Source organism: Pelodiscus sinensis, chromosome 31, assembly GCF_049634645.1.
Source record: "Pelodiscus sinensis isolate JC-2024 chromosome 31, ASM4963464v1, whole genome shotgun sequence".
NCBI classification, from domain to species: Eukaryota; Metazoa; Chordata; order Testudines; family Trionychidae; genus Pelodiscus; species Pelodiscus sinensis.
The window spans coordinates 9,370,205-9,396,857 of record NC_134741.1 but is presented as its reverse complement, the minus strand read 5'-3'; the positions used below and the strand labels follow the sequence as shown (position 1 = coordinate 9,396,857).

The window sequence follows — 26,653 nt, the reverse complement described above, 5'->3', positions numbered from 1 at the left end:
GCTTCATTTTTAATTGCTTTAGTTCTCTACTTTTTCCTTCTGTTTCTGAAGAATTTGACTCAGCTGACCAACATTGCATCTTTTGCAATACTCTTGTGTGTCTGTTGTGAGCAGGGCAGGCATTAGGCATATGTGAAATAACGTAGCTGTGTAGGGCACCCAAAATGTTGGGGGACCCCTATTCAGCCTGAGTGCTGTGTGTGCCTAGGGCTCAGAGGCTGCTCTGGGCTGGCAGAAGGGCGTACCTGCCTCCTCCTTATCCCCCCTGCCCCTCACTCCTCTTGGCCGGCAGGAGATCTGCCCTCCGTACCTCCTCTATCTTCTGCCCCTCCTGCTCATCTTAGGCACCCGTTGGGGGCAGCCCCTGCCTCTCTGCTCTGCTCCAGCCCCACCTCCTTCTCCCCAGAGTATTGTTCCTCTTGGTGATGTGACTTGGAGAGGAGAGGGAGTCAAAGTGGCAGGACCAGAGGGTTCTGGGTGCTGGGCTTCCCGTAGTGTGACCCTCACTTTCTCCCTGTGCTGTCAGGCCCCTGCCAAACTGAGGCAGCATGGGAGAGTGCTTTACATGCAGCTGCCCCACATCCCAGGTGCGACATTATTGGCTTCTGACAGGAACACAAAAGACATTGTTGCAACCACTGTTATATGTGTGCACCAGCTCTTGTGCAAAGTGGGCCAAGAGACATGTCTGCAGAAAGGTTACAATTCACTGATTCTGTTCATACTGTTCATATGTAGATATAATTTTTGTATTTGATGTTATGAGTAGTGGCAAACTAGCACTATGGGGAGAATCCCTTCCCAACTCCAGGGTGGACTCACCCTTGTGCCAGTCACTGCACATCTGATTTTGTTTGTTTCTCCTGTTCCCCAGGCCCAGTGACGATGACGAGGAAGGTTCCCATGTTCTCCCCCAGTTCTGCAACGAGCTCTGCTCTGCCCGGCTACCTTGCACTCTGCTTCACTCTGCTGGTTCACAGGTTGACATTAGGTAGGAACTCTGGCCTCCTCGCTGGGTTACCAGCTCACAGTTTTATTATATGTCTCATGCTATTTGATGTGTTTCTTAAAGCCATAGCTCCAGGAGGCCTGTAATAGGTGAGAATCTCAGCTTCCATTTTCTTTTCAAGTAAGTATCTAACCCCTGTGATTACAGATAAACGCTTGGAAATGTGACACAAGTCAACTCTACAGGTTCTGAAATCAGAAGGCAAAATCCCACCCCAAGTGTGATATTTTTTAAAAAACAAACTCTTTGTTTTTAAACCAATCTCTTGATTTGGATGAGGGGCCTGACTCCTGATTTTTGAACACTTCAAGTTGTCAATATGCATGGAATCATAGAATCATAGAGTTGGAAGAGACTTCAGAAGGTCATCAAGTTCAGCCCCCAGCCCAAGGCAGGACCAATCCCAACTAAATCAACCCAGCCAAGCCGAGACTGAACAAGACACGTGTACTTAAACACCTCTAGGGATGGAGATTCCACCACCTCCCTAGGGAACCCATTCCAGTGCTCCACCACCCTCCCAGTGAAATAGTTTTTCCTAATATGCAACCTAGACCTCCCCCACCGTAACTTGAGACCATTGCTCCTTGTTCTGCCATCTGTCACCACTGAGAACAGCCTCTCTCCATCCTCTTTGGAACCCCCCTTTAGAAAGTTGAAGGCTGCTATCAAATCCCCCCTCACTCTTCTCTTCTGCAGACTAAACAAACCCAAATCCCTCAGCCTGTACTCATAGGTCATGTGCTTCAGCCCCCTCATCATTTTGGTTGTCCTCTGCTGGACCCTCTCCAATGTGTCCTCATCCTTTCTGTAGTGGGGGGCCCAGAACTGGACACAATACTCCAGATGTGGCCTCACCGGAGCCGAATAAAGGGGAATAATGACATATCTGGTTCAGCTGGCAATGCTCCTCTTAATGCAAACTAATATGCCATTAGCCTTCTTGGCTACAAGGGCACACTGTTGACCATAAGCATTTTCTCATCTACTGTAATCCCCAGGGCTGTGTCTACACTGGGCCACTTATTCCGGAAAAGCAGTCGCTTTTCCGGAATAACTTGCCAGCTGTCTACACTGGCCCCTTGAATTTCCAGAAAAGCACTGACGATCTACTGTAAAATTGTCAGTGTTTTTCCAGAAAAACTATGCTGCTCCCGTTCGGGCAAAAGTCCTTTTACGGAAAAATTGTTCTGGAAAAAGGCCAGTGTAGACAGCACAGTAGTCTTTTCCGCAAAAAAGCCCCGATCACGAAAATGACGATCAGGGCTTTTTTGCAGAAAAGTGCGTCTACATTGGCCATGGACGCTTTTCCGGAAAAAGTGCTTTTCCGGAAAAGCATCCTGCCAATGTAGATGCACTTTTTACAGAAATACTTATAACGGAAAACTGTTCCGTTTTAAGCATTTCCGGAAAAGGGTGCCAGTGTAGATGTAGCCAAGGTCTTTTTTTGCAGAACTTCTACTTAGCCAGTTGGTCCCCATTCTGTAACAATGCTTGGGATTCTGCACTTACATTCCTGTCTCTCTTGGTTCCTCTCCAATTTAATTTTCTTTTTCTCTGACTCATTTCACAGCACAGTTCACAGTACGGGGACCTGATGACCCAGTCGCTGCCTCCCTAGGTGGAGTGGTCATCCTGCCCTGCCACCTCTCCCCCAGCATGAGCGCTGAGAACATGGAAGTGAGGTGGTTCCGATCCCAGGATTCCTCAGTCGTGCACCTGTATCGTGACGGGCAGGATCAGTACGGGGAGCAGATGCCGGAATATCAAGGGAGAACAGAGCTTTTGAAAGACGAGATCACCACTGGGAGAGTTTCCCTGAGAATACATGACGTCCGAGCCCCTGACCATGGACAGTACACGTGTCTTGTTCAGTCCAGTGTCTCTTATGCAGAAGCTTTACTGGAACTCTGGGTGGCAGGTCAGTAATTCGTTCTGATACTCTGATGTCTTCAGCAGGGTAATAAGTGGAGTCCGAAAAGCCATTGTCAGATGACAGCTGGTTTTTCTCAATATAGCGGGTCAGTAGCTCTGCTCTAATTAAGGTTTATTCTAGCTCAGTGTTTAACAACTACTTTTTCCTTAGGGTTCTAAAATCCAGAAACATATTTGGAGTACCTTGAAAATTGCTGCAACACAGTGAAATTTGGGACAGGATTAGTGAGCAAAATTTGAGGTTATTAGAGCAAGAAATTAATGAGGCACACAGACACCCCTGAAAGGCAGGTGATAATAGTTAGTTGTGGTTATTTCAACTTTTTTGTGAGCATCTGGAGATAGACCATGGCTGATTCTCCCCACGCTGATGTTACCAGCTGGGATTTATTTCGGCTTATGTCTGGCACCCACAGTGGTTGATACACAGAGTCCTGTATCCCCAAGCCTGGTGCAAGAGTGGGAAAAGTGAAGTATTCCCTCCAGCCCAGGGACTGGTAAAACCAGAGGCCTGATTTCTGAAGGTTCTGCTAGGCAGACCAGCCAGGGAACAGCTGTAGCTAGTTCTTCAACCTGGACATGAGTGTCAGGTCAAGTGCAGCAAACACCAGCCTGCTGACAATCACAAAGGGTGGAGAACGCCTCTGTACAGGTCATCGAGACAACCTGCAGCCCTCAGCACTGAAATGAGACATGTGTGATGATCCCTCAAGGTGCATGCACCTTCCTCCTCATTTTTTCAGGAAGAACTGCTCTTGCATAAGAAGGGGGACACAGCTCCTTTTTGTGCAAAAGCCTCTTGCACAAAGATGGCCCCTAATTAATTATGCAAATGAAGCACAGTGATATTCCACTCCATGTTTCATTTACATAAGCTTTTGCGGAAGAAGGCTACAGTGTAGATGTAACCCCAGAACCCAGATGGCAGGGCTGAGGCAGCGTGTGCTGTTACTTTGTACATCTTGGGCTTCAGGCGTTTGAGTTTAGCCGCTCTCTGCATTTTGGGAAGATACCAAGCCCTGCTGGGAAACCTCACTTCTGCTCTGACAAATATTTTGTGTCTCGGAGGGGGATCTGTGTTAGTCAGTGTGAAGTATTGGGGGGCTGTCTGCTCTGTAACCCAGGGTTTCCCTGCGCTGTGTTCTGTGATTACCACTGACTCCCCCACATGTGTATTGGCCCAGACACCTAGTCCCAGCCTGACCAGATAACAAGGCTCTTACAGGGGGAGAGACAAAGGAAGGGAGGCAGAGGCGAACACCTGGTTGGTAGGCAGGGTCTGGGAGCTAGTCAGTTTTTGGCTGAAGAAAGACATGATTAGAAGAGACTAAGCAAAGTGCTGGGAGTTTAGGGGACTAGGCACCCCACCCAAAGGTGTCTATCGCTGCCTGGCCCTGATTCCTTACACCCACATCACATCTATGCTATCCTGTACCTCGTAGTGCAATAAACCCTCTCTATTCTACTGGCTGGCTGAGTCTCATAATGGCTGTGTCCAGACTCAGGGGTTTTTTCGGGAAAAGTAGCCTTTTTCTGAAAAAACTTCACCTGCGTCTAGACTGCAGCCGCGTTCTTTCGAAATTAAATCGAAAGAACGCGGCTTTTCTTTCGACGGCGGTAAACCTCATTTCACGAGGAAGAACGCCTTCTTTCGAAAGTGCTTCTTTCGAAAGAAGGCGTTCTTGAATGTAAATAGGGCTTCTTCGAAAGAGAGCATCCAGACTCACTGGGTGCTTTCTTTCGAAAAAGCGGCTTGCTCTTTCGAAAGAGGCTTGCAGTCTAGACATAGCCATAGTGTTGCAGATGGGGTGCAAGATTTGGGGAATCCCCAACATGCCGTCACAGTCTGTAACTAACAAATGTAAAAAACAACAATGGTCCTATAGCTTAGACTAACAAAAATATATAAATAGTATCATGAGTTTTGTGGGCACAACCCCCTTCCTCAGATGACAAATACCAAGTATTTGATGATGACAAGTCTCTTGTGGGCATATTCAGTAAGTAACTGTAGAGCCCTTCTGGCTGAGATGGAGTCTGCTCTGCAGCACGACTGTGGCCAATATCAGGCACAAACTGGAGCAGAGCGAGGTAACTCCCTTCCACCCCAGGGCATAGGTGCTGGTGGATAGAAAAATGAGAGGGTAGAAGACAGGGGGAGTGATCAAACACACTCAGGGTATGTCTACATTTGCACCCTCTTTCGACAGAGGGATGCAAATGTAGACATTTGAAATTGTAAATGAAGCCAGGATTTAAATATCCCACACTTCATTTGCATAATTGCATTATGGCGCTATTTTGAAATAGAGCTATTTCAAAATAAAAACTTGTGCAAAAACTAGCAGTGTAGACAGATCCATTTTGCACAACCCCCCCTTTTGTGCAAGATCTGTCTACCTCCTTTTTTGCGGCACAAGGATCATGTGCAAAAGGGGTTTTTTTTGCACAAAACGGATCCATCTACACTGCTAGTTTTTGTGCAAAAACCTTTTGCACAAAAAGCCTCAGGCAGAGATTATGCAAATGAAACATGAGAAGTTGCTAATGAGCAGTTCATTAGCATATTCTCTGCTAGCAAAAGCCAGAAGTGTAGACAGAGATTTGCCCTTGATTAACTAAACCAGTTTAGTTAAACTGGAGCAAGTTTGTGCCTAGAAAAGTCATGACATTAACATGAATCTTACTGTGTAACAAATAAGAATCTGATCAACTGCATTCATAGACTCACATTCTATTTTTTATTTAACAGGAAGGCTACGTCTAGATGGGCATGATTTTCCGGAAATGCTTTTAACGGAAAAGTTTTCCAAGGCATTTTCGGAAAAGAGCGTCTAGATTGGCACGGACACTTTTCTGCAAAAGCACTTTTTGCGGAAAAGCATCCGTGGCCAATCTAGACGCGCTTTTCCGCAAAAAAGCCCCGATCGCCATTTTCGCGATCGGGGCTTTTTTGCGGAAAACAAATCTCAGCTGTCTACATGGGCCCTTTTGCGCAAAAGTTTTGCACAAAAGGACTTTTGCCCGAATGGGAGCGGCATAGTATTTCCGCAAGAACACTGACAATCTTACATGAGATCATCAGTGCTTTTGCGGAAATTCAAGCGGCCAGTGTAGACAGCTGGCAAGTTTTTCCAGAAAAGTGGCTGATTTTCCGGAAAAACTGGCTAGTCTAGACACAGCCAAAATGTATGTGACTAACAGTGTAATAAAACTCTTGGCTCATTACTGGACACTGTGGGATTATCACAAGTTCATTTATTTCTTCTGTAGGTTTGGGCTCTGTTCCTGCCATCTCTGTGGAGGGACATCAGGACGGAGGGATCCGGGTGGTGTGTCGATCAGCAGGGTGGTACCTGCAGCCTGAGGCTGAGTGGAGAGATCACCAGGGGAAGCATTTACCATCAGCCTCTGAAAAGACGTCCCAGGAGGCGGGGGGCCTGTTTCAGACAGAGACTGCCATTGTTCTAACAGAAGAGTCCAACCGGAAGGTGTCCTGCCACATCAGGAACTCCCAGCTCACCCTGGAGAAAGAGTCAGCAATTTCCATAGCAGGTCAGTGCCCATCTGTACTGCACAGGGATAGACCAAAATGCTGCAGACATGAGCAGAGAGCAGGGGCGGATATAGGGCAGGGCGAGTGGGGCGGCCGCCCCGGGCCCCGCACATGCGCCGTGTCAAAGAGAGGCCCCACGAAATTATGCTGCCCTGGGCCCCGCAAAACGGTCATCTGCCCCTGGCAGAGAGTATTTACCAACGTGTCTCCTGTTCATTGGCCTGAGCCTTCTAGGTTCTGAGCAAGCCTTGGAAAGTCCTGAGCAGCCTCAGCTCTCTTGGGATCTCTCTACACTGCTGGTGGCCCGTCCCAGTGGACTCTGGCTAAGGGGCTCAGGCAGAGGGACTGTTGAATTTTGGTGTAGATGTTCAGGTCTGGGGTGCAGACCAGGCTCTAGGACTCTGAGTGGTGGGGTGCCATAGGCCAGATATTCATAATAGCTCGGTGCCCAGCAATCAGCCATTCTGAGTCGGGGTGGGCAGGGAATGCTCCTTTGTTCTTGTGGTGCAGCGAGGAAGGGGTTGGAATAACAAGCTGTCTCTTTCAGAGAGGGTAGGGGGACCACTGTCTCGTTTCTAACAGAATGGTCCCTTATTTAAGCCTCTTCCAGGCATCCCGCCTTTTTCTGAAAAACGGACAAATTGTCCCATATTTCCCCTGCGGTCTGGTCAGGCTGAAGTGAGCACAATGGCAGCCCCCGCTAAGAAGTTAAAGCCCCAATCGCTGCCCACTCCCATGTGGCTAAAGCCCTGATCACGGGCGCGGTTCACTCCCATTCCTGATGCCTGCTCCTTTTGCAGCACCAGGGAACTTTTAGTGTGGAGCGGCAGGGTGTACACAGCCAGTTAGAAGTATTTATGTTTGTAACTTCTCTGTGAGTATCACCACCCTTAGTGGAGGAGGGGGGGTTCTCCTCTGTTCTCAGGGCACTTCTACGCAGCAGGGCTAAACTCTAAATAAGCTATGCAACTTGAGCTACGCTAATTGTGTAGCTTAAGTCAAAATAGCTGATTTTGCCTTTGGGCATGTCTATGTCACAAGAGGGCACTGTGATCCGGTTGATTAAGCCACAACACAATTCCCATATGGTTTAGCATTCACAGAACAAAAGAGTCTTTCACAGTATTTTAAACATACCTTTAACAAGTTTTATTGCATGCAATTCAGGAGCAGTTTTAAAAGCACTATATGTATATATATATTTAGTACTAAGCAATTAAAACAACATTAAAAGACATTAAAAGGCATCTCAAGCATTAAAAGGCATTAAAAGCAATAAATAAATGGAATACTTAACAATTTAAATCTAATTCTTAATCTAATTTAACACACACACTCACACTCTGGGGTTGGCCAGACCCCAGGTAATATTGATTAATTTGGTTGAGGTGGAAGTCCGATGTGCACGTCACGCCAATATGCCGAATTGATGGACTCCAACTTGTGTTGCAAAATGATGTGATATATATCCCCTTGGCAGGGGCCAGTCGGGTGGGATGCCATCCACTGGTTGCACCCGGTCCAGGTGGGGTGATGTCCATGAGTGACACCCCCTTCTTCTTACTGGTGTGTCCATAACCGATCCAGAAATATCCGGTTTTTGCACCGCTTGTCTCACCATGAGTGAGAAACAATTATCTGTCCTTGGTTAGATTCTTCCCTTGTTACTTTTTCTTATCTGGAAATGCTGCCTCAGCACGCATACACAGTTCTTTTATTTCACACAGTCCTTCTTCTTAAAGTTGTAAACAAGTCGATGATCCTCCGGGGTTTTTGCCTAGACCAAACAAGTCCTTAATCATCTCTTCAGCTCATTTACTGTTGATTTACTCATGCACTCATGCTAACTATTCACACTACCTGCCTGCAGACAGGTACATCTACATAACACTTATTTCGAAATAGAGCTGTCTTCACCTAACTTCCTTACACCTCGTGCAGTGAGGTTTATAGAAGTCAGAGTAAGAAGCCCGTTTTAAAAAAAATTTATTTCAAAATAACGGGCTTGCTTTATAGACGCACAATACATTATTTTGGAATAACAGGCGTTATTCCAAAACACGCTGCTGTGTAGCCGTGCCCTCAGTGGGAGCTGCTGTGTGCTGAATGTTTATGAAAATCTGGCTAGTGAAGTCATTTTTCCTGAAGAACAGAAGAGAGCTCTGGATATGGTCTGAGTACCACTACTTAGATTATATCTGAAAATACCAGCAATGAAAGTTAAAGTCCCAAATAGGCAGAAACAAAAATCTGACCTCATTAAAATTTAAAAAAATGTGATTTTATGTATTATTCTCCACCACATCACTTGGTTAATACTGAACGAATAATTCTTCGCTATAATTATAAGAATTTTGTATTTGTAAAGCACAGTTCATCTGAGATCTCCTAGTGCTACACCTGCTGATCAGTCTGTACTATGCCCAGTACTACATGAGTGTAACGATCACCACACACATACAGAGAGTTACAGACAAAACATACATACTGCAATGTAACGCTGCTTTATTCCTAAGTAGTGTTGGGAATACAGCCAAATATAGCAAGAGACAAAGCAGGTTGCTTCCTAAGGCAGGGAGGCAGAGCCCTGTTCTAAGACAGCTCTTAACACACTGACTGCAGACAGCCCAGATACAAGCTCCCTACCATGCCCTTTAGTCTGCAGGCAGGATCAGGAATTCATCCCTTGGGATTCCAAGTGTTAGCTTCTAATTTTACACCGTTTTCAATAAACCCCAGTAATCACATAACAAGGACCCTCTAATTCATTATTTCCCTTCTTACTTCTCCTCCCCCATTCCCTATTTATTTTGGAACTGGACTTTTCATACTCCAGTCATCTGAAGAAGTGGGCTGTGCCCATGAAAGCTCATGATACCACCTACATGTTTTGTTAGTCTCTAACATGCTGCTGGACTAGTCACTGTTTTTTAAGGATCCTCTAGTCAGCCACTGCTCCAGAGCTCAGGGAAGAGGGCTCTGGAGGAATTTTCACTCTGAATTTATAGGCTCAAGTTTTGTCTGTATTACAATCCTGGGTTGACAAGTTTTGGGTCAGACTCTTGTGTAGCTGAGCTCCAAGAGCACAGGGCAGCTGGTCACAACTATCAGCGTCCTGCCTTCATGCTGCATGTGGTTGCTTTCAAGTCAATGGCTCTTTCTCTTGTAGAGCTGTTTTTCCCGAAGGACAACCCCTGGATGGTGGCCATGGGGGTGATCCTGCCTCTCCTTGTTGGTCTCGTTGCCTTGTTCAGTTACGGCACCTGGAGGCAGCACCGAGCGAAAGGTGATGTTACAGGAGGGGGGAGGGGAATTTGATGGGGAACAGACAGAGATTTACTGGTTCCAACACCAGAAGCAAAGACACAGGATAAAAGGGTGTTGGGCTCAATGTTGGGAAAAGTGTCAGCAGCGGGAGCTAGGCTGAGGGTGAAGGGTGAAGCTGAAGAAATTATGATCATGTCCGAACCAAGAACTGTTCCTTGGGGATCAGCAGGGCTGCAACTTGGCTGCTTTCAAGGAAACCAGAACGCAAAGTAGGAGAAGAGAGGGGGGTTTGTTAGGGCCCAATTCTGCCCCCCAGTCTGGGCTCGTGAGCAGGAGCTGTGGCAGAGCAGGCAGGGACTGTGCAAATGGAAAGGTTAGCACTTATCTGCACTGAGATTTGCCTGCCTGACACCCTGGTGCACTTACACTGCTCCATTGCAGTGTCAGTGCTCAGCTGTAGTGTTGTCTCCTGTCGCAAAGGACAGAACGGCCCTTGGCCAGGGTTCCCTGTAAGCTGGGTGCTTGTGCGGCCACTCAGGAGAGATTCCAATGCTGCCTAACCGAGTAGCAGATTGCCCACAGCTAGGTTTGTGTTTTTTCTGGTGGTGCACCTCCGCACGTCCCCAGTGCACATAAAAATTATATTCAGCACATGGATGGAAAAAATTAAAGGTCCTACAGTGGGTCCTAATGGGTCCTGCAGTGATCTACATGTTTATAGCGATGCTGAAATTTTCACAGCTGTGTAAGGGGTATGAATGTCCAACGCCTACCTTCCCAAGGCAGATGTGACAGTCCCACCCAGAGGGTTTTCTCACCTGAAGGACTGTGAAAATTATGTAGAAATGTGCAAGTGTCGAAGGGCTGGGAAGGGGAAATGCCTGTTATAGTGGTTTCCCAGAGGGGATGGGAAGAGGTAATTCAGAGGAGCAGAGAGGAGCCGTGCGTTGTGCTTGTGAACATTGGAACTGGGTGTTGCACCTTTAGAAGTGCCACCTTCACACTCTCCGCACTGGGTGTGAACTGGGTTAGTTCGTGGCTTTAACCAGGGGTCTCAAACTCAATTTATCTGGCTGCTAGCTCCACACCATTGCCAGCACAACCCTAGGGCCCAGGAGAGTGTGTGCAGAGCCACCCCAACCGTCATATGGAAGGGACAGTGCCCCATTGTCAACAGGATGGGGCCAGTAGGAGGGGTCCCCCCACCACCACTGCAGCAGAAACCACCTGGGCCACTGGGACTCATGCTCTGGAAGCCACACGTGGGCTGGATTGTGGAAGTACTCGGGCCATAGCTGGCCCTCAGGCCGGGAGTTTGAGAGGGTTGGTTTAACAGGTGCATGATGTGGGTTCAGTCCAGGCTTAGATGACAGGGATACGCCTGTCTGAGTTGTATGTCAAAGGCATGTCTCAGACCACAGAACGGAGGGCGCTGGTGGGCTCGTTTCCAATCACTAGAACTCAGAACAATTAACTGCCACTGTCTTGTTCCCTGGGCCTTTCAGAGAACCCCCTGCACCAGCTGTCCGGCTGTGCTGTGTGACTGGGGCTGCTGAAATAACACAGACACAACCATGAACTGCCCAGCTGGCCTGGGACACTGCTCACACTGGGCACAGGTTGGCCTTGCTCAGACTGTGCTCAGCGGGGATTGGCAGGCATGACGCTACCTCTGTTGCCTGAGGAAGGGTAGGGAAATGAGCAATGGGAATGCAGCTTTGACCTGGGTTGGGAAAGAGACAGAATCTAATTTGCTCTGTTCCAGGCCAGCTTGTGGCTAGTGTCTGTCTCCTGGTCCTACTGATATGTGGGGCCAGCTAGCTCTAGGGCCTGGGTAGATGGAGGTGCCTCAGCTAAGAATAGGGGGAGGGAGAGACCTTTCTTTAGCTGGGTACTTAGGTCAGCATGAGCCAGGTAGGGGTGTGCAACTAGTCCCTCCAGGGTGGATGAGTGGTTAAAGTGTTGGTCTTAAGCTTCTAATGGATGTTTGTCTGTGTGGGTTCAAACCCCACTCCTGGCATCTGCTTGTTTTGAAAGAATTGGGCTTGTTTAGTTTGGAAAAGAGAAGACTGAGGGTATGTCTGCACTACCACCCTAGTTCGAACTAGGGTGGTTAATGTAGGCAACCGGAGTTGCAAATGAAGCCCAGGATTTGAATTTCCCGGGCTTCATTTGCATATTGCCGGGCGCCGCCATTTTTAAATGTCCGCTAGTTCGACTCCATGCCCGCGGCTACACGCGGCACGAACTAGATAGTTTGGATTAGGCTTCCTATTCCGAACTACCGTTACTCCTCGTGGAACGAGGTGTACTGGTAGTTCGGAATAGGAAGCCTAATCCGAACTACCTAGTTCGTGCCACATGTAGCCGTGGGCACGGAGTCGAACTAGCGGACATTTAAAAATGGCGGCGCCCGGCAATATGCAAATGAAGCCCGGGAAATTCAAATCCCGGGCTTCATTTGCAACTCCGGTTGCCTACATTAACCACCCTAGTTCGAACTAGGGTGGTAGTGTAGACATACCCTGAGAGGGGACATGAGAGAGGTTTTCAGGTATCTAAAAGGGTGTTATAAGGAGGAAGAAGAAAACTTGTTCTCCTTGGCCTCTGAGGCTATGTCCACACTGGTGGCTTCTTGTGCAAGAACAGGTGTTCTTGTGCAAAAACTTGCCAGCTGTCTACACTGAACTTCTACACTGAAGTAAATTTACAGTCTAGCATCGCAAAACAGGGCTTCTTCCAGAAAAGTTATTCCTCTCCCCATGAGGAATAAGCCCTCTTGTGTGAGAGCTCTTCCACAAGAGGGCAGTATAGACAGGCAACGTGAATTTCTTGCGCAAGAAACCCCTATGGCTAAAATGTCTATCAGAGCTTTCTTGCGCAAGAGAGTCCACGCTGCCATAGACGCTCTTGCGCAAAAGCACATGGCAGTGTGGACACTCTCTTGTAGAAGACTTTGTGCAAGAACTCCACTGCAAAACAGTTCTTGCACAAGAAGCTGCCAGTGTCAACATAGCCTCAGGAGGGTAGAACAAGAAGCAATGGGGCTTAAACTGCAGCAAGGGAGGTTTAGGTTGGATATTAGGAAAAACTTCCTGCCTATCAGGGTGGTCAAACACTGGAATAAATTGCCCAGGGAGGTTGTGGAATCTCCATCTCTGGAGATATTTAAGAGCAGGTTAGATAAATGTCTATCAAGGATAGCTAGACGGTATTGGGTCCTGCCATGAGGGCAGGGGACTGGACTCGATGACTCTCGAGGTCTCTTCCAGTCCTAGTATTCTTTGATTCTAAGATGGTCCCCTCTAAATATCACCTCTAAGATCAGCTCTTTCCCATTGGAGCTTGTCCCCTTGGTGGGCAGTCAGTCTTATTTCCACAGTAACCGCCCAGGTACATGAATAGCGGGAACCGTACCACAAACACGATGGTGCCATCTCACCTCTCGCTCTTCCTCCCTCTAGAGACCCTGCGATCTGCCCGGGTCAGCGAGAAAGGTCAGTGGCTGGGCCCGTCACATTAGCTGGCCACAGAGCTCTCCTTGTTAATGCAGCTGGGTGACATCTCGCCAGCCATTATGAACTAATCACTGTCACCATTTCCCAAGGGAGGGTGATGGGCAGTGGGTGGAATCCCCTCTTTGGGAAGCTACCCCCCACCTCTTCCACCTGCACATCCCCCCATAGCCAGAGCTCTGAGACTCCCCCATGCCTGGAGGAGCTTCAAGCATCTCAATCGGAGGAGCCCTGTGCCAGCTAAAGCTCTAAACGATGGCCCCCGACACCAGCCCAGAGCTGCCCCAGACACCTGCAGCTGTTCTGTGCCTCCCCTCCCCAGTCCCCAAGCTGCCTGGGGAAAAATGTCTCTTGGATCTGGCCTGTTTTGCTAGGCCCCCTGTGTAGGTTCCATACAGCTGAGGAGGTGGCATGTGCTGCTCAGCTTCCTGGGGTCACTAATGCCCCGGGGTCCCCTGGCCTTTGCCCCAGTCCTGGGAGATCAGGGAGGAACCCAGAAAGTGACTAGCACAAGCCATCTCCTCAGCCACCTGCCACCTGCCTGGGGCATAATAAACCACCAACTTCCCCCAAAGCCCAGCAATTGTGGGTCCAATGGCTGCGGCCCCATAAGGGGAAACGAAGCCAGCTCTGGCCTGTTGTACCTGCCACTCATGCCCAGGATCTTGGTGTGCCCTGTGGCCCTGGCCGTCGGACAGTTGGTAAATCAAGCCTGGCTGTTCTTCTAAATCAGGGTTTCCCAACCTATGGGTCGTGACCCAAATACGGGTCACCATTACATTTCAAAAGGGTCGCCAAGTGTCTCTCCAGGTGGCTCTGCCCCCCGCCTTCCCTCCCTTTTTGGATTGCCCTGGGTCACCAAGTCTTCCTGAATTGTCAAAATGGGTCCCCATCTGGAAAAGGTTGGGAACTGCTGGTCTAAATGATCAGCTGTGGGAATTATTGTGGGGCAGCCCATGGGCCTGTGTTTTACAGGGGCAGGCGGGGTGATCACAGGGCTCCCCTCTGGCCTTGGAACCCATGAACAGATGAATCACTCCCCCCCTTTTCTCTCTCTAGAGACCCTGCTGTCTGACCGGGACAGAGAGAAAGGTCAGTAACAGTAACTGACATTAACGTTCTGCCCACGAACACGCCAGGATGAAATCTCACCTCTCGCTCGTTTCTCCCTCTAGAGGCCCTGCAGGCAGCGATGGAGAGGCAGACAGGTCAGTGCCCGGCACCGGGGGGAAGGGTTCAATGTTCCACGTCATGTCCGTCGGGTCTGCACACATGAGCCAATTTGCCTCAGTAAAAAGTCACATTTAATGCCAGTGCAGTTGCTGGTTTCCACCTGGAGCTCAGCTTTAGCAGGCGGAGTTACAGCCTGTGTGACGAGTGATGGGGAGCTCAGGGGCTGTTAACAGGCTCTGAAGGGGAAGGGACCATTAATAAACCCCACAGGAATTACAGAAACGACACCCTGAGCCCAGGGCCCTGAATACACCGGCCCAGCTCAGTCAGTCGTATTGCCAGAGTGCGAGTACATCTGCAGTGCAAACAACCACCCGTGGCAACAACCCTCGGAGTCTGGGTTGGCTGACAGGAGCTCTCACTGTAGGGCTAAATCTAGCAGCATAGGCATCCCTGCTTGGACACGTCTCCTCACTGGGTGTCAGAGCCCAGCTTCCTGTCTGAGAGGGAACATCTGTCCTGTGGGAGCCCCCAAGCCTGTCAAGTGTGGCCTGGCCCTGAGTGTGTGTGTGCAGGGCCTAGCTCTGTGGTATGCAGCCAGGTCCTGTGCTGTGCTCTGCTGAAGTGTCTTATGGACAAATCGTTCACGTCATTGGTATCCCCAGTGAGGGACATGCTGCTCTTAGCTTGACATTTGTGCTTTACATTCTGAGACTTGACAGTAACTCAGCATGTCTGTTACTTTCCAGCGGAATACGAGGCAGCCAAAGGTAAGTGCAGTTCGTCTGGTTCGAGTATGAATTAAATAGGCAAAGAAGCCCTTGGAGCTGTGTCTGCAAGGACATGTTAGTGCCAAAAGAATTGTGTTGCCGAGACAAGGACCACACATGAGAAGGGAAAATCCAGCTGTTACCCAAACAAAAAATGGATGGGAAATGTTGGCATTGAAATCTGAATAGTAACAGTTTGATATTTCACAGCCGGGACCCCAGGAAATAGCACTAAAAGGCAAACCAGCCTCACTCCCTGACACCAGAGACACCCTGCAGCAAGAACCACAAGTATTTTATACGAATAGGGCCCAGACTGCTGAGTTCTCCATGGATGTTCACCTGCAGCCCTAGTGCCCGTGTAGCAGGATTGTGTCCTCTCGCCTGACACACACCATTGCTCTGGATCAGGCTCAGGGTCTGATTGCACTGAAGCCCCGTGGATCCCTGGGGAAGGGTTTGCAGGATCCAAAGTCATAACTAGCAGTTGGGAGCCCAATCCTGCTGTCCTTACTCGGGCTAAATTCCCACTGAAGCCAGTGTAAGGGGGGTTCAGAACTGGACAGTTTTGCTATTGAGAGTCTCTCCTATTGATTCATTTCTCTTCTTTTTTCCCTTTTCTCCCTCCTCTCATTCCCACGGACCCTCCGGCAGAGCTGGGTAAGCCCCGTTCCTGGTTTGTTTTTCAGAGTGTGTCTTGCTGAGTCTGAATTTCATTTGTGTAAATTCTCGTGTCTGATTATTTCAGGACTCACCAGAGCCCAAGGATACGCAGGTAACTAACTCTGCTAATGCTGCAGTCCCACTGGCCCTTTGCCCTGGGGCTCTGTCCCTGATTGGTCCCCACGTTCCCCTCACACCCCAGAGTCTGGGGGGCCCAGGCTGGTAGATTTTGTGAGCTCCAACCTCCAGGACAGTGGGGAAGGGAGGAGGGGCAGAGCACCAGCTCAGGCTCTCCAATGCTGAGGGGAGCTCTGAGCCTTGGGCAAGCCGAGGGCCACACCTGGCCCTGTGGCCTTAGGTCCCTACCCCTGGACTAAGGGGAAGGGTAAAATGTCATTGTCTGCAGGAAACTTTCAGAGGTTTGTTTCTTCACAAACCCTTAGGGTATTCACAGGCAGAGGGGACGGGAGGTGGCGCTGCTGCACACAGACACTTGTGTAACTGCTCCCTTGATATTTTATGGCCTCCAGTTTATAGATTGGTCATTTCCCAGCTGGCCAAGTTTGGCAGAACATCCAGCCAAGGAGCTTGTCCAGCTGGAAGCGAAGGCAGATTGGGAGGGGATGCAGAGGTGGGAGGGGGTACAGAAGGACAGCGGGTGGCTTGGCTGGGCTGCTGGGGTGAGGAAGAAGGAATTCAAACCTCCTGCCCCACATGGGGCTTGTCAGCGTGGGTGGGATATGGGGGGGACCTCAGCGTCACTAGGGTGAAACAGCTGTTCTGCACCTTAGTCCTGAGGGTTCCGCTCTCGCTGCCAGTGTGGACACTGTCCCTGCACTCGTGTCCTTCCCACACGGGTAACCCAGCCCAGGCACCTGTAGTGCAGAATGAGAGTGTCCACTGGGCAGCCTGCGCCAACTCGCTGCTCTGCACCAGCTCCTCTGGCCTCTCCCCACGTAGACAGATCTTAAAGTCACTTCCCAGGGAAAGAAAAGAAACTAAACATCCCCTCTGGCCCCTCCTTGGGGCTCACAAGCCCTGACAACCCCAACTTGAGCTCTTCTCCCACACTCAGGCCCAGGGTTAGTCCAGCTATGGCAGATCTGGGGACCCCACAGGCCCAGCTGTGAGGATCCCCTTGCACGGCCCTTTCCTAGCAACGGACAGTTGATTAACCCCGTTAGCAGAGTCACCCGCCCAGCGCGGTGGCCAGAGACGCAGAGAACGGCCCTCGGCTCAGCCAGGAACTTACATTGGTTTTGTAAAACAGGCTAAAACCTTCCCCTTTGTTCTGTGTGACGGGCCAGAGCCATGGGGGGTGTGGGGGGGATCAGGACAGAGCAGCAGGGCCAGGCTAAAGCCAGGAAGGCCAAATGCTTCTTGTGGGTTAGTTCAAACCCTCCCTGCCCGGCCCCCTCCCCCCCCTCCTCCTCCTCCCCTTCAATTGCCCCCAGCCCAGTCGATGGCCATTGGGCCCTGGCCAGCGTCCCAGACAGGAGTCACTCCCTGACACTCTTTGGTGGCCGGGCCCAGGGTCTTCAGCGGGGCCATTGGCAGGGGCAGCAGGTTTGCAGAAATTTTGCCCAGAGCTGCCCTCTTCCCCTCCCCCACTCCAGCAGCCTAAGGCTTGGGGAGTTTTGGTGGGGGATGGGTGCAGGCTGGGGGGGGGGTCGGGTAAATTGCCTGGGGGGTATGCCCATGTGGGATTGCACCCACCCAGCTCCAGCCTCAGTCAGAAGGTCTGTGCAGCTGTTTTTGTGCTGTATCAGGAGCCCCACAAATCTCGGTCTGCCCCTGCCCTCCGGCTCTGGGATGTGCTGCTCATCTGTGTGGCCAGAACTTGCTGTGTCTGCAGAGCCGGGTGTGAGACCCCCAGCGCATCTGCCCCAGGCCTGGGCAATGGGAGCAGTGGGGGGGTGGCTGGGGCAGTCACTAGCTGGGGACACCTGCCCCCCTTGGCTCTGGGCGGGGCTCTGTGGCCAGTGCCCGCGCTGGGAGACGCCGGGGCAGCGGCAGAGGGTCTGTGCCGCTCGCAGGGCCCAGGAGACACGTCGCTCTGGGCAGAGAGTTCAGGCTGGAGCCGAGTCTCCACTGGCAGCCGGGTCTGTGGGCTGAGATCAGGGCTGGGGGGATTTTCCTGGCCAGGGCACGTTTCACAGCCGCTCTGGAGTGTCCCAACTGGTGCCCTGAGCCTGGTCTGCCCGTCACCGCGCGGGGCTGGAGCTGGGGCTGGGAACAGTCCCTCCCTGCCAGTCACTGGGGCCTGGGCACCTCAGCTGCTCAGGCAGGTTTGCAGAGGGGCTGGGCAATCGGGTGCTAATGGTTCATCGGCAGAACAATTCGATTTGGGGTCCAGTGAAACTGCTCCCGGCCCCAGGCTGAGTTTGCTGGCGAGTGTCCATGGACAGAGCCAGGTGCCGCCGCTTCCCTTCCAGCCTGTAGCCCAGGGGCAGGGACCCAGCTGGGAGCCCCAGGTCCCTTCCCTGTGTGGGGCAGGGCAGGGATGGGAATGTGGGTCCCCCCTCAGGTGGGGGCTGGAACCGCTGGGCTCCGGGGGTCTGACGTGGGGTCCCTCAGTCTCTGCTGCTGCGGATGTTCCCTGGGTGTAAACACGGCCCTGAGCCCTGGGCAGAGCGTGGGGGTGAGACTGGCTCTGCAGCACAGTGGGGCGGCCCCACCTGGGAGCCCAGAGTCCAGCCCCCAGCCCCAGTGACCTGCAGTTACTGACCCATAACTCAGTGAGGGGAGGGGCGCGGCCCCGGCACAGCAGTGTCTGAGGCCGTGGGAGCCGGGTTCCCTTGCACTGATGCACCTGCCCCCGTGCAAAGCCCCAGTGCAGCCACATGGGTATTAACAGGGACCGGCCCCCAGTGCAGCTTCTCCCAGGTGGAGGGGGGGGGGTCAGGAAGTGGGGAATTGCCCCTCCCCCTCCCCACTGCCCTCATTAGCAACAGCCCATTGGTTTGCAATTGCACCCCCCTCCCATCCTCCACTGCCCTGCCCCAGGTCTGGGCCAGGGAAGTGGAGGCCTGTCCCTTCCCTCCCTCCCTCTGTCTGTCCTTATGCTCCATTCCCTCTATCCCCCTGACACCTGCCCTTCCCCTCCCCACAGCCTCCTGGTGCCTCCCCCTTCCCTCCCTGCCCTCCAACTCCTGCCCCCTGCCTCCTCCTTCTCTGAGCCCACCTCCTCTCCGCCCTCTGCCCCAGTTCTCCTCACGCCCCTCTGCACCCTCACATGTGACTTGCCCCACCCCCCCATCTTCCTCATGCCCCCTCCTTTCACCCCCTCTGCCCCGGCACCCACTGCTCCCTCCCCTCCCCCTTCCTTTTGTCTGCCCCTCCCTTCCCCCTTCTGTCCCCTGGCACCTGCCCCTCCCCCTGCCCTCTGGTGCCCTCCCTTCCCTCGCCCCCTTCAGCCTCCAGTAGCTGCTTCACACCTGGCCCCTTCTTGGCCCTGGTGCCTGTCGCACTCCAGGCTGCACCCCTGTGCCCCAGCACCTGCTGCTTGTACCTTGTAGCCCCGACATCCCCCCCATTCCCTTGCCCTCCCACCCCCTGGCACCTGCCCCTCCTCCCGCCCCTTGTGCCCTCTGGCCCCTGGCATCTGCCCCACATAGGCCTCAGCATGAGCCCTTCCCTCACCCCCTGTGCCTGCCCCTCCCCTCCCCTCCCCTCTGCCTCCCGATACCTGCACCCTCCCACTCCCCAAACCACTGGTGCCAGCCCCTTTGTGCTCCCCTCCCCTGGCCCCCTGGGCCCATCTCTCCCTGCTGCTTTCCCAGCGCAAGTCCCTGCCTTTGGCCCTCTTTGGGCCCCCTGATGTTTGCTCCTTCCCCTCCCTCCTCCTCTAGCCCATTGGTGCCCTCCCCTCCCCTCTGGGTCCTGCCCCTCCACTCACCTTCCCCTAACTTCTAGGTCCTGCCCCTCCACTCACCTTTCCTCTGCCCCCTTGTGCCCTCCCTTCTCCTCACCCAACTCTCCACCCTCCTCTGCTCCCCTGTTCCCTTGTCCCCACTCTGCCCCCTGGTGCCTGCCCTGCTCCTCTCTGCCCTGCTTGTCTCTGCCCCTCTGCTCTGCCCCCCCCCCCCGATACTGCTCCTTCCTTTGCCTATCTCTGTTCTCCTGGCACCTGCCCTGCATGCCCCTCCCCCCTTGATAACAACCCTCCCCATGCTGCCCTTTTGCCCCCTGGGGTCTGCCCCCCATGTCCCACCTCTCTATTTCCCCTCATCACCTGGCCGGCCAGTCTCCCACCCCCTCCTTGCCCCTGGGGCCACGTGAGGCCTGGAGAATGTGGGCAGGTGAGGAGAACGTGAGTCAGGAAGTGTCATTTCCCCTTCACTGCACACAGGGGCCAGGGGCACCCAGTGACGTGACCAGGCAGCGAGACTGACCCACGCACAAGGCAGCGTTTCCTCAGGCAGCGCAGTCGGCCGGCGGGACTCTGCCGGGGGTGGGGGAAGGCCAAAGTCACAGCATGGTCAGAAAGGGCAAGATCCGTTCACGGAGGGTCGCTCCGCTAGTGGCTCTGAGCCAGGGTGGGCAGGGATGCGCCAGCCTGTTCTGAGTATCCCTAGTCCCTGTGGACTGGATACTGGGAGTGGGCGACAGGGCAGGGCTCACTAGACGATTCCCTCCTCTGCTCATTCCCTCTGGCTGCTCCAGGCACTGCAGTGGCAGGAGGCAGGACACTGGGCAGAGGGACCAGGGGTCTGGCCCAATATGGCTGATTTTGCATAAATATTAATTATAATAACAACACCATTAATACAGAAACTCCCCCAGACACTGGCCTGTCGCGCTAGCGATGTCGTGACACAACGACCTTGGCAATTAATGGATTTGAAAAGTCTTGGCCTCCTAGGAAACGTGTTTTTCTATCCGGTTCCCAGGCACTAAGCAGGGCGCTGGAGTGACGTCTCTGAAACAGTCCCACAGACCCATGTTTTGGCTGCTGCTGTTTGCTGCGCCATTGTTCCCTCTACTGCTCTGTTCCCAATGGCCTGGCACCGGCACCTTCTGCTGCCCCCCCTCCACTTGCCTTCAGCCCGTCCCTCAAGGTCCCACCAGCTCTGGGCGATGGCAGCTCTGAGCGCAGAACCTCGTGGCTAGTGCAGGCCGGGCTCCCCCTCACCCGCACACTGTCCCCAGCAGGGCTCGGCCCTGAGAGCTCTGTGACTGCAGCTCCAGCCGTCACTGAACCAAGCCAAAGGCTCCGTCTGGCCCAGGCAGCTCTGTCTGCACAGGAGAGAGGGGCCAGCAAACCCCTGGGCCACCAGCCCTCTTCTCACCAGCCCCCGGCAGTCCCACCCTGCTCCCCAGCGTAGGGCGTGTGGGGGTGGCCAGGGCTTAACCTGTCACCGGAGAGGTGCCGGGCTCCAGCATGTTTGTTATTTTCCCAACTGATGGGCCAAGCCCAGAGGTGCCGGGGCTGGGAACTGCCAGGCCCAGAGGTCTCAGAGGGGCCAATTGAGTCTGTATCTTAAAAAACCCTCAAAAACCAACGCATGCTCCTGTAGCACCTGAGAAACCAACAACAAATCTAGTCATCTCTCTGCGTATGTCTACACTAGCCCCCTAGGCTATCCTGGGCTTCATTTGCATCTTCCCAGACGCCGCCATTTTTAAATTCCGGCCCGTGGCTACACGTGGCATGGAATAGGTAGCTTGAATCTGATACTAATTTTGTTTCAGCTACACCAGACTAACACGGCTACATTTCTATCAGTCGTCTCTCTGTTAGTCTGTGGGCGCTGCAGGACTTTGTGAGCCCAGAGGTGCCGGGGCTGGGAACTGACGAGCCCAGAGGGGCCGGGGCTCAGCCCTGGCAAACCCCAGCACAGATTTGGTGCTGAGGGTCCCCTCCCCCAGGCAGGCCCAGCCCAGCTCTGCTGCTTCCCGTCACTCAGACACTAAAAGGGCCCCAACATTTCCTGACTCCACATGGCACCTCAGTGGTTTGTGCCCAGCCCCAGGCAGAACGGATCCCGGGCAGCCCAGCTCTGTGGGCTGGGCCCCAGACAGGGCAGGCGTGTCCCTGGCAATACAGGCTGGGCCTGGCATCATCCCAATCCGGCTCCTCATGAGCTGTCCCGGGGGAGGGGCTCCCTCAGACCCTGTTTACACACTAAGGCTGTGTCCAGACTCCATGCCTCCGTCGACGGAGGCATGTAGATTAGCCAGCTCGGAAGAGGGAAATGAAGCCGCGATTAAAATAATCGCGGCTTCATTTAAATTTAAATGGCTGCCCCGATCTGCCGATCAGCTGTTTGTCGGCAGATCGGGAGAGTCTGGACGCGATGCCCCGACAAAGAAGCCTTTCTTCATCGACACAGGTAAACCTGGTTTCACGAGGCTTACCTGTGTCGATGAAGAAAGGCTTCTTTGTCGGGGCATCGCGTCCAGACTCTCCCGATCTGCCGACAAACAGCTGATCGGCAGATCGGGGCAGCCATTTAAATTTAAATGAAGCCGCGATTATTTTAATCGCGGCTTCATTTCCCTCTTCCGAGCTGGCTAATCTACATGCCTCCGTCGACGGAGGCATGGAGTCTGGACACAGCCTAAGGCTACGTCTAGACTGGCCACAAATTCCGGAAAAGGGATGCAAATCAGGCAAGTCAGCATAGGGAAATCCGCGGGGGATTTAAATATCCCCCGCGGATTTAAATAAACATGTCCGACGCTTTTTTTCCGGCTTGGGGAAAAGCCGGAAAAAAAGCGTCTAGACTGGCGCAATCCTCCGGAATAAAGCCCTTTTCCGGACGATCTCTTATTCCTACCTGAGTACAAGCCGGAAAAAAAGTGGCGGACATGTTTATTTAAATCTGCGGGGGATATTTAAATCCCCCGCGGATTTCCCTATGCTGACTTACCTGATTTGCATCCCTTTTCCGGAATTTGTGGCCAGTCTAGACGTAGCCTAGTGGTTCAGCCAGGGCAGCCGCATCAGCCCCATTGACACTGGCACAGACAGCAGCCGGGAGAGCTTGTCCGGGCCCTGCTGTCACATCTGCCCTGCGTTCTCAGGGGAGAGTCAGGAGATGCCCAGCAGATCAGCAGAGCGTTCACATGGCCACAGCCCGTGTGTCTGCTGGGCGCGCCTCAGTGCACGTCATAAAATGTATTCCACACACGGCTAGGAACAACTGGAGGGAGCACTGCTGTACACCCCCCCAGAGGTCCTAGGGAAATCCCGGCTGGAACCTGCCCCTCCCTTCACCCCCCTCCCTCTGTCCTCATGGTACCTGTTTCTCTTGACGCCATTACCCCCTTCTGCTCTTCTCGTCTGCCCCTCCCCTTCCCTCTCCCAGCATCAGCCTGTCCCCTCACCCCAGCCCTACCCCACTGACACCTTCCCATCCCTCCCACTCCTCCTTCCCTTCACTGTCTCCCCCTTGACCCCCATTAGCCCTAGTGCCTGCCCCTCCCCTGCCCCATTGCTGCCATCCCACCTGCTTACCTCTGCCCCCTGCCTTTAATCCCTCCCCCAGTGCCTCTCTAGCCCCCTGGCACCCACCCTTCCCACCCACTGCGAATAAAACCTTCTCTCACCCCATCTGCCCTGGTGCCTTCCCCATCCCTGTCCCCCGGCATTTGTCTCTCCCCCACTCTGCCCCTTCCTGCTTCCCCTTTCTCCTCCTGCCCTGCCCCCTCCCCTCAGCACAAGCCCCTTTCCTCTCCCCCACCCCCACCCTGCTACCTGCCCCCTCCTCTCACATTTCCTCCACCTTCCCCTTAGTTCTCCCTGCCCCTCTCCCTCTGCCCCCCTGACCCTGCATCCCTCATCCCCCTCCAGCCCCTGGTACTAGCCCCTCTGGTCACTGCTCCTCTGCCTCCCTGAGGCCCCTCTCTGCCTTCACCTCCGTCAGAACCACAGAACTGGCAGGGACCTCGAGAGTCATCGAGTCCAGTCCCCGGCCCTCACGGCAGGGCCAAGCACCTTCCAGACCATCCCTGACAGGTGTGTGTCCAACCTGCTCTTCAATATCTCCAGGGATGGAGACTCCACAACCCCCCCCAGGCAACTTATTCCAGTGTTTCACCCCCAACAGGCAGGAAGTTTTTCCTAATGTCCAACCTCAACCTCCCTTGCTGCAGTTTAAGCCCATTGCTGCTTGTCCTGCCCTCAGAGGCCAAGGGGAACAATTTGTCTCCCTCCTCCTTGTGACACCCTGAAAATCACTCTCAGGTCCCCTCTCAGTCTGCTCCTTCCCAAACCAAACAAGCCCAATTCCTCCAGCCTCCCCTCCTAGCTCATGTTCTCTCGACCTTTCATCGTTCTTGTTGCTCTTCTCTGGACCCTCCAATTTCTCCACCTCTCTCCTGAAATGTGGGGCCCAGAACTGGACACAAGACTCCAGCTGAGGCCTGATCAGCGCAGGGCAGAGCGGAAGGACGACTCCTCGTGTCTTGCTCACAGCGCTCCTGGGAATCTGCCCCCCTGGTGCCTGCTCTTCCCTTTGCCCCTCGGCCTGCCTGGGGTCTCCTCCCTGGGTCCCCTTTGGGTCCTGTGGTGTAGGCCCCACCCCATCTCTGCTGCACTGGTGCCCACATCTCCTCCCCCCTCTGCCTCCCTAGGGCCTGCCCTTCCCCACACCCCTCTGTCTGCCCCTCTGCTCCCTTCCTCCCCCTCTGCCCTCTGGTGTCCACCCCTCCCTCTGCCCTCCTTGCATCTGCCCCTCCACCCAGCCCCCCAGGGGACTGCCCCTTCCCTCACCCCTCTGTCCCCTTGTGCCTGCTCCTCTTGCCCCACATTGGCCCTACGGTTGCTCCCTCTGCTCCATCCGTCCCCCTCTGCCCCATCATCTGCCCCTCCCCCTTCCTCTCCCAGCATTACCCTGCCCCTCCCCCCACTGTCAGCTTGCCGCCCCTCCCCCGCTCCTCCTGCCCTTTTCCCGCTCTGTGTCTCCTCACGGGCAGAGGGACCCTGACTCCCCTCAGGTAATAACCCCCCCCCCCCGCACAGCGATTAACGGGGGGGCAGGTTAATTTCCCGCTGACCCCAGGGACCCGCCCCTGCCCCCGGCCCTGACTCTGTGACTCTCTCCCCAGTGGACGTGACGCTGGATCCAGACACGGCTCATCCCAAACTCGTCCTGTCTGAGGATCGGAAACGTGTGAGATACGGAGACACGCGCCAGGATCTGCCCAACAATCCGGAGAGATTTGATACTTACCCTGAATTGCTGGGCGCCGAGGGGTTCGCGGGCGGGAGGCGTTACTGGGAGGTGGAGGTGGGAGACAAGACTGAGTGGGCTCTGGGGGTCTGCAGGGAATCTGTGAGCAGGAAGGGGGAGAGCACATACTCACCTGGGAACGGATACTGGGTCGTGTGGCTGAGGGACGGGGGATACGAGGCCCTCACCTCCCCCTCGACCCTCCTCCCTCTGAGTGCCAGGCCCAGCCGGGTGGGGGTTTTCCTGGACTACGAGGCGGGCGAGGTCTCGTTTTACAATGTGACTGACAGGTCCCATCTCTTCACCTTCACCGGCACCTTCTCCGGGACGCTGCGCCCGTATTTCTACACTGATTACGATGCGGCTCCCCTGACCATCTGCCCGGTGCCGGCCCAGGCGGGAGGGAATCCCTGCCCCTGACAGTGACCCCGCGGCACCGACTGGCCCCTCCCAGCGCTGCGGCTCTTCCCCCAGGGCAGGGCCAGTTACCTGGGTGTTTTGTGCCAACCGGTCACTGCTCCTTTCCCTTTGCAACTGGAGCCTCCAGTGGAAAACCGGACACCTGGCAGCCCAGCCCAGGCTGGGTGAATGGGACCCCCTGGCTGGGAAGAACCCAGGCTGCCTTTCCCCCCCATCCCAGGGTGAGGCTGGTAAGAAATGTGGCCAGACAGCAGGTTGGGTTTGCTGCCCTCACCTTGCCCCCTCCCCTGCCCCAGGGGGAGCAGATGGTGGGGGAGGGAGAAGGGGACTTTCACTCCTGTCAGAATTTTCTAACTCTGTGAAATCTCAGTGTCAAATATGAATGAAAAACATCTTCTAATTTAGAAACTGTTGTTATTGTAACAAGGTGCCCACATAGCTATTGTTTCATTTACAGTTCAACAGCTTTTTATTAAAAATCTATTTTTAGAAATGGAATGATTGACCTTTATTCTTCCCTCATGTCGATATTGACATTTGACAGGTTTACAGTTGTGTACATCCTTGGCATGTCAGCTGCGGCACTTCAAGAAATCCAAAACATTTCTCTGAACCCAATTAAATAATTAATTTGGTAACAGTAACAATGCCCATGTGCCATAACCAGCGCAGTGACACGTGTGCGGCTGCTTCCTTGCTTGCTTGCCTTGACTGGCTCTAGAAAGCAGGGCTCGTACACCCCATACTGCACTGCACCTTTGAACATTCATAGGTGAAAAAACCACAGAATGAATTAACCAATCTCATAAGATCCATGCGATTTTGTACCGTTCTGTGAACTTCTGACTGCTTTAAATCATGTGATTTTTCAACTGTCTAGCTACAGGTCACTGGTAATTGAGACATGGCCCCTCCTGGTCTGCTCCTGCATCAATTAACACGACACAGTCCCCAACCTCACATCCTGTCTTCCTCTCCATAGAAATCTCTGCTGCAATATCCTCTTTTTAGTTTATTTTTCTATAGAAATATTATTTGCAGACAGTGTCCACTGTTGATTTCAGAGCAGTGTCAGGCTGTTCATGTCCTTGGTTTTAAAAACACAATAAATGTAGTTTGGTAAAGAAACAGAGAAGGGATCCTTTTACCGAGTCATCACAAATTAA

The 26,653-nt window shown here is 53.2% G+C and overlaps 1 protein-coding gene across 1 annotated transcript; it reads left to right on the top strand.

The window, feature by feature from the left end:
• The first annotated feature begins 882 nt into the window (after nucleotides 1-882).
• Nucleotides 883-26,163, top strand: LOC102463559 (butyrophilin subfamily 1 member A1-like). The gene is made up of 11 exons (XM_075912476.1): nucleotides 883-991; nucleotides 2,583-2,930; nucleotides 6,218-6,499; nucleotides 9,670-9,786; nucleotides 13,232-13,264; nucleotides 14,342-14,374; nucleotides 14,458-14,490; nucleotides 15,205-15,225; nucleotides 15,762-15,766; nucleotides 15,880-16,000; nucleotides 24,943-26,163. Exons 1-11 carry the CDS (start codon nucleotides 886-888, stop codon nucleotides 25,485-25,487), a joined length of 1,644 nt encoding a protein of 547 aa, XP_075768591.1. The 5' UTR covers nucleotides 883-885; the 3' UTR covers nucleotides 25,488-26,163.
• Nucleotides 26,164-26,653: the final 490 nt, after the last annotated feature.

What these genes read in the sequence shown, in the direction of transcription:
- LOC102463559 (XM_075912476.1), top strand. Translation starts at nt 886, where the DNA reads ATGACGAGGAAGGTTCCCATGTTCTCCCCCAGTTCTGCAACGAGCTCT. An exon ending in GGTTCACAGGTTGACATTAG is followed by an intron (nt 992 to 2,582) that starts GTAGGAACTCTG and finishes CTCATTTCACAG; the next exon opens with CACAGTTCACAGTACGGGGA. An exon ending in TGACCGGGACAGAGAGAAAG is followed by an intron (nt 14,375 to 14,457) that starts GTCAGTAACAGT and finishes TTCTCCCTCTAG; the next exon opens with AGGCCCTGCAGGCAGCGATG.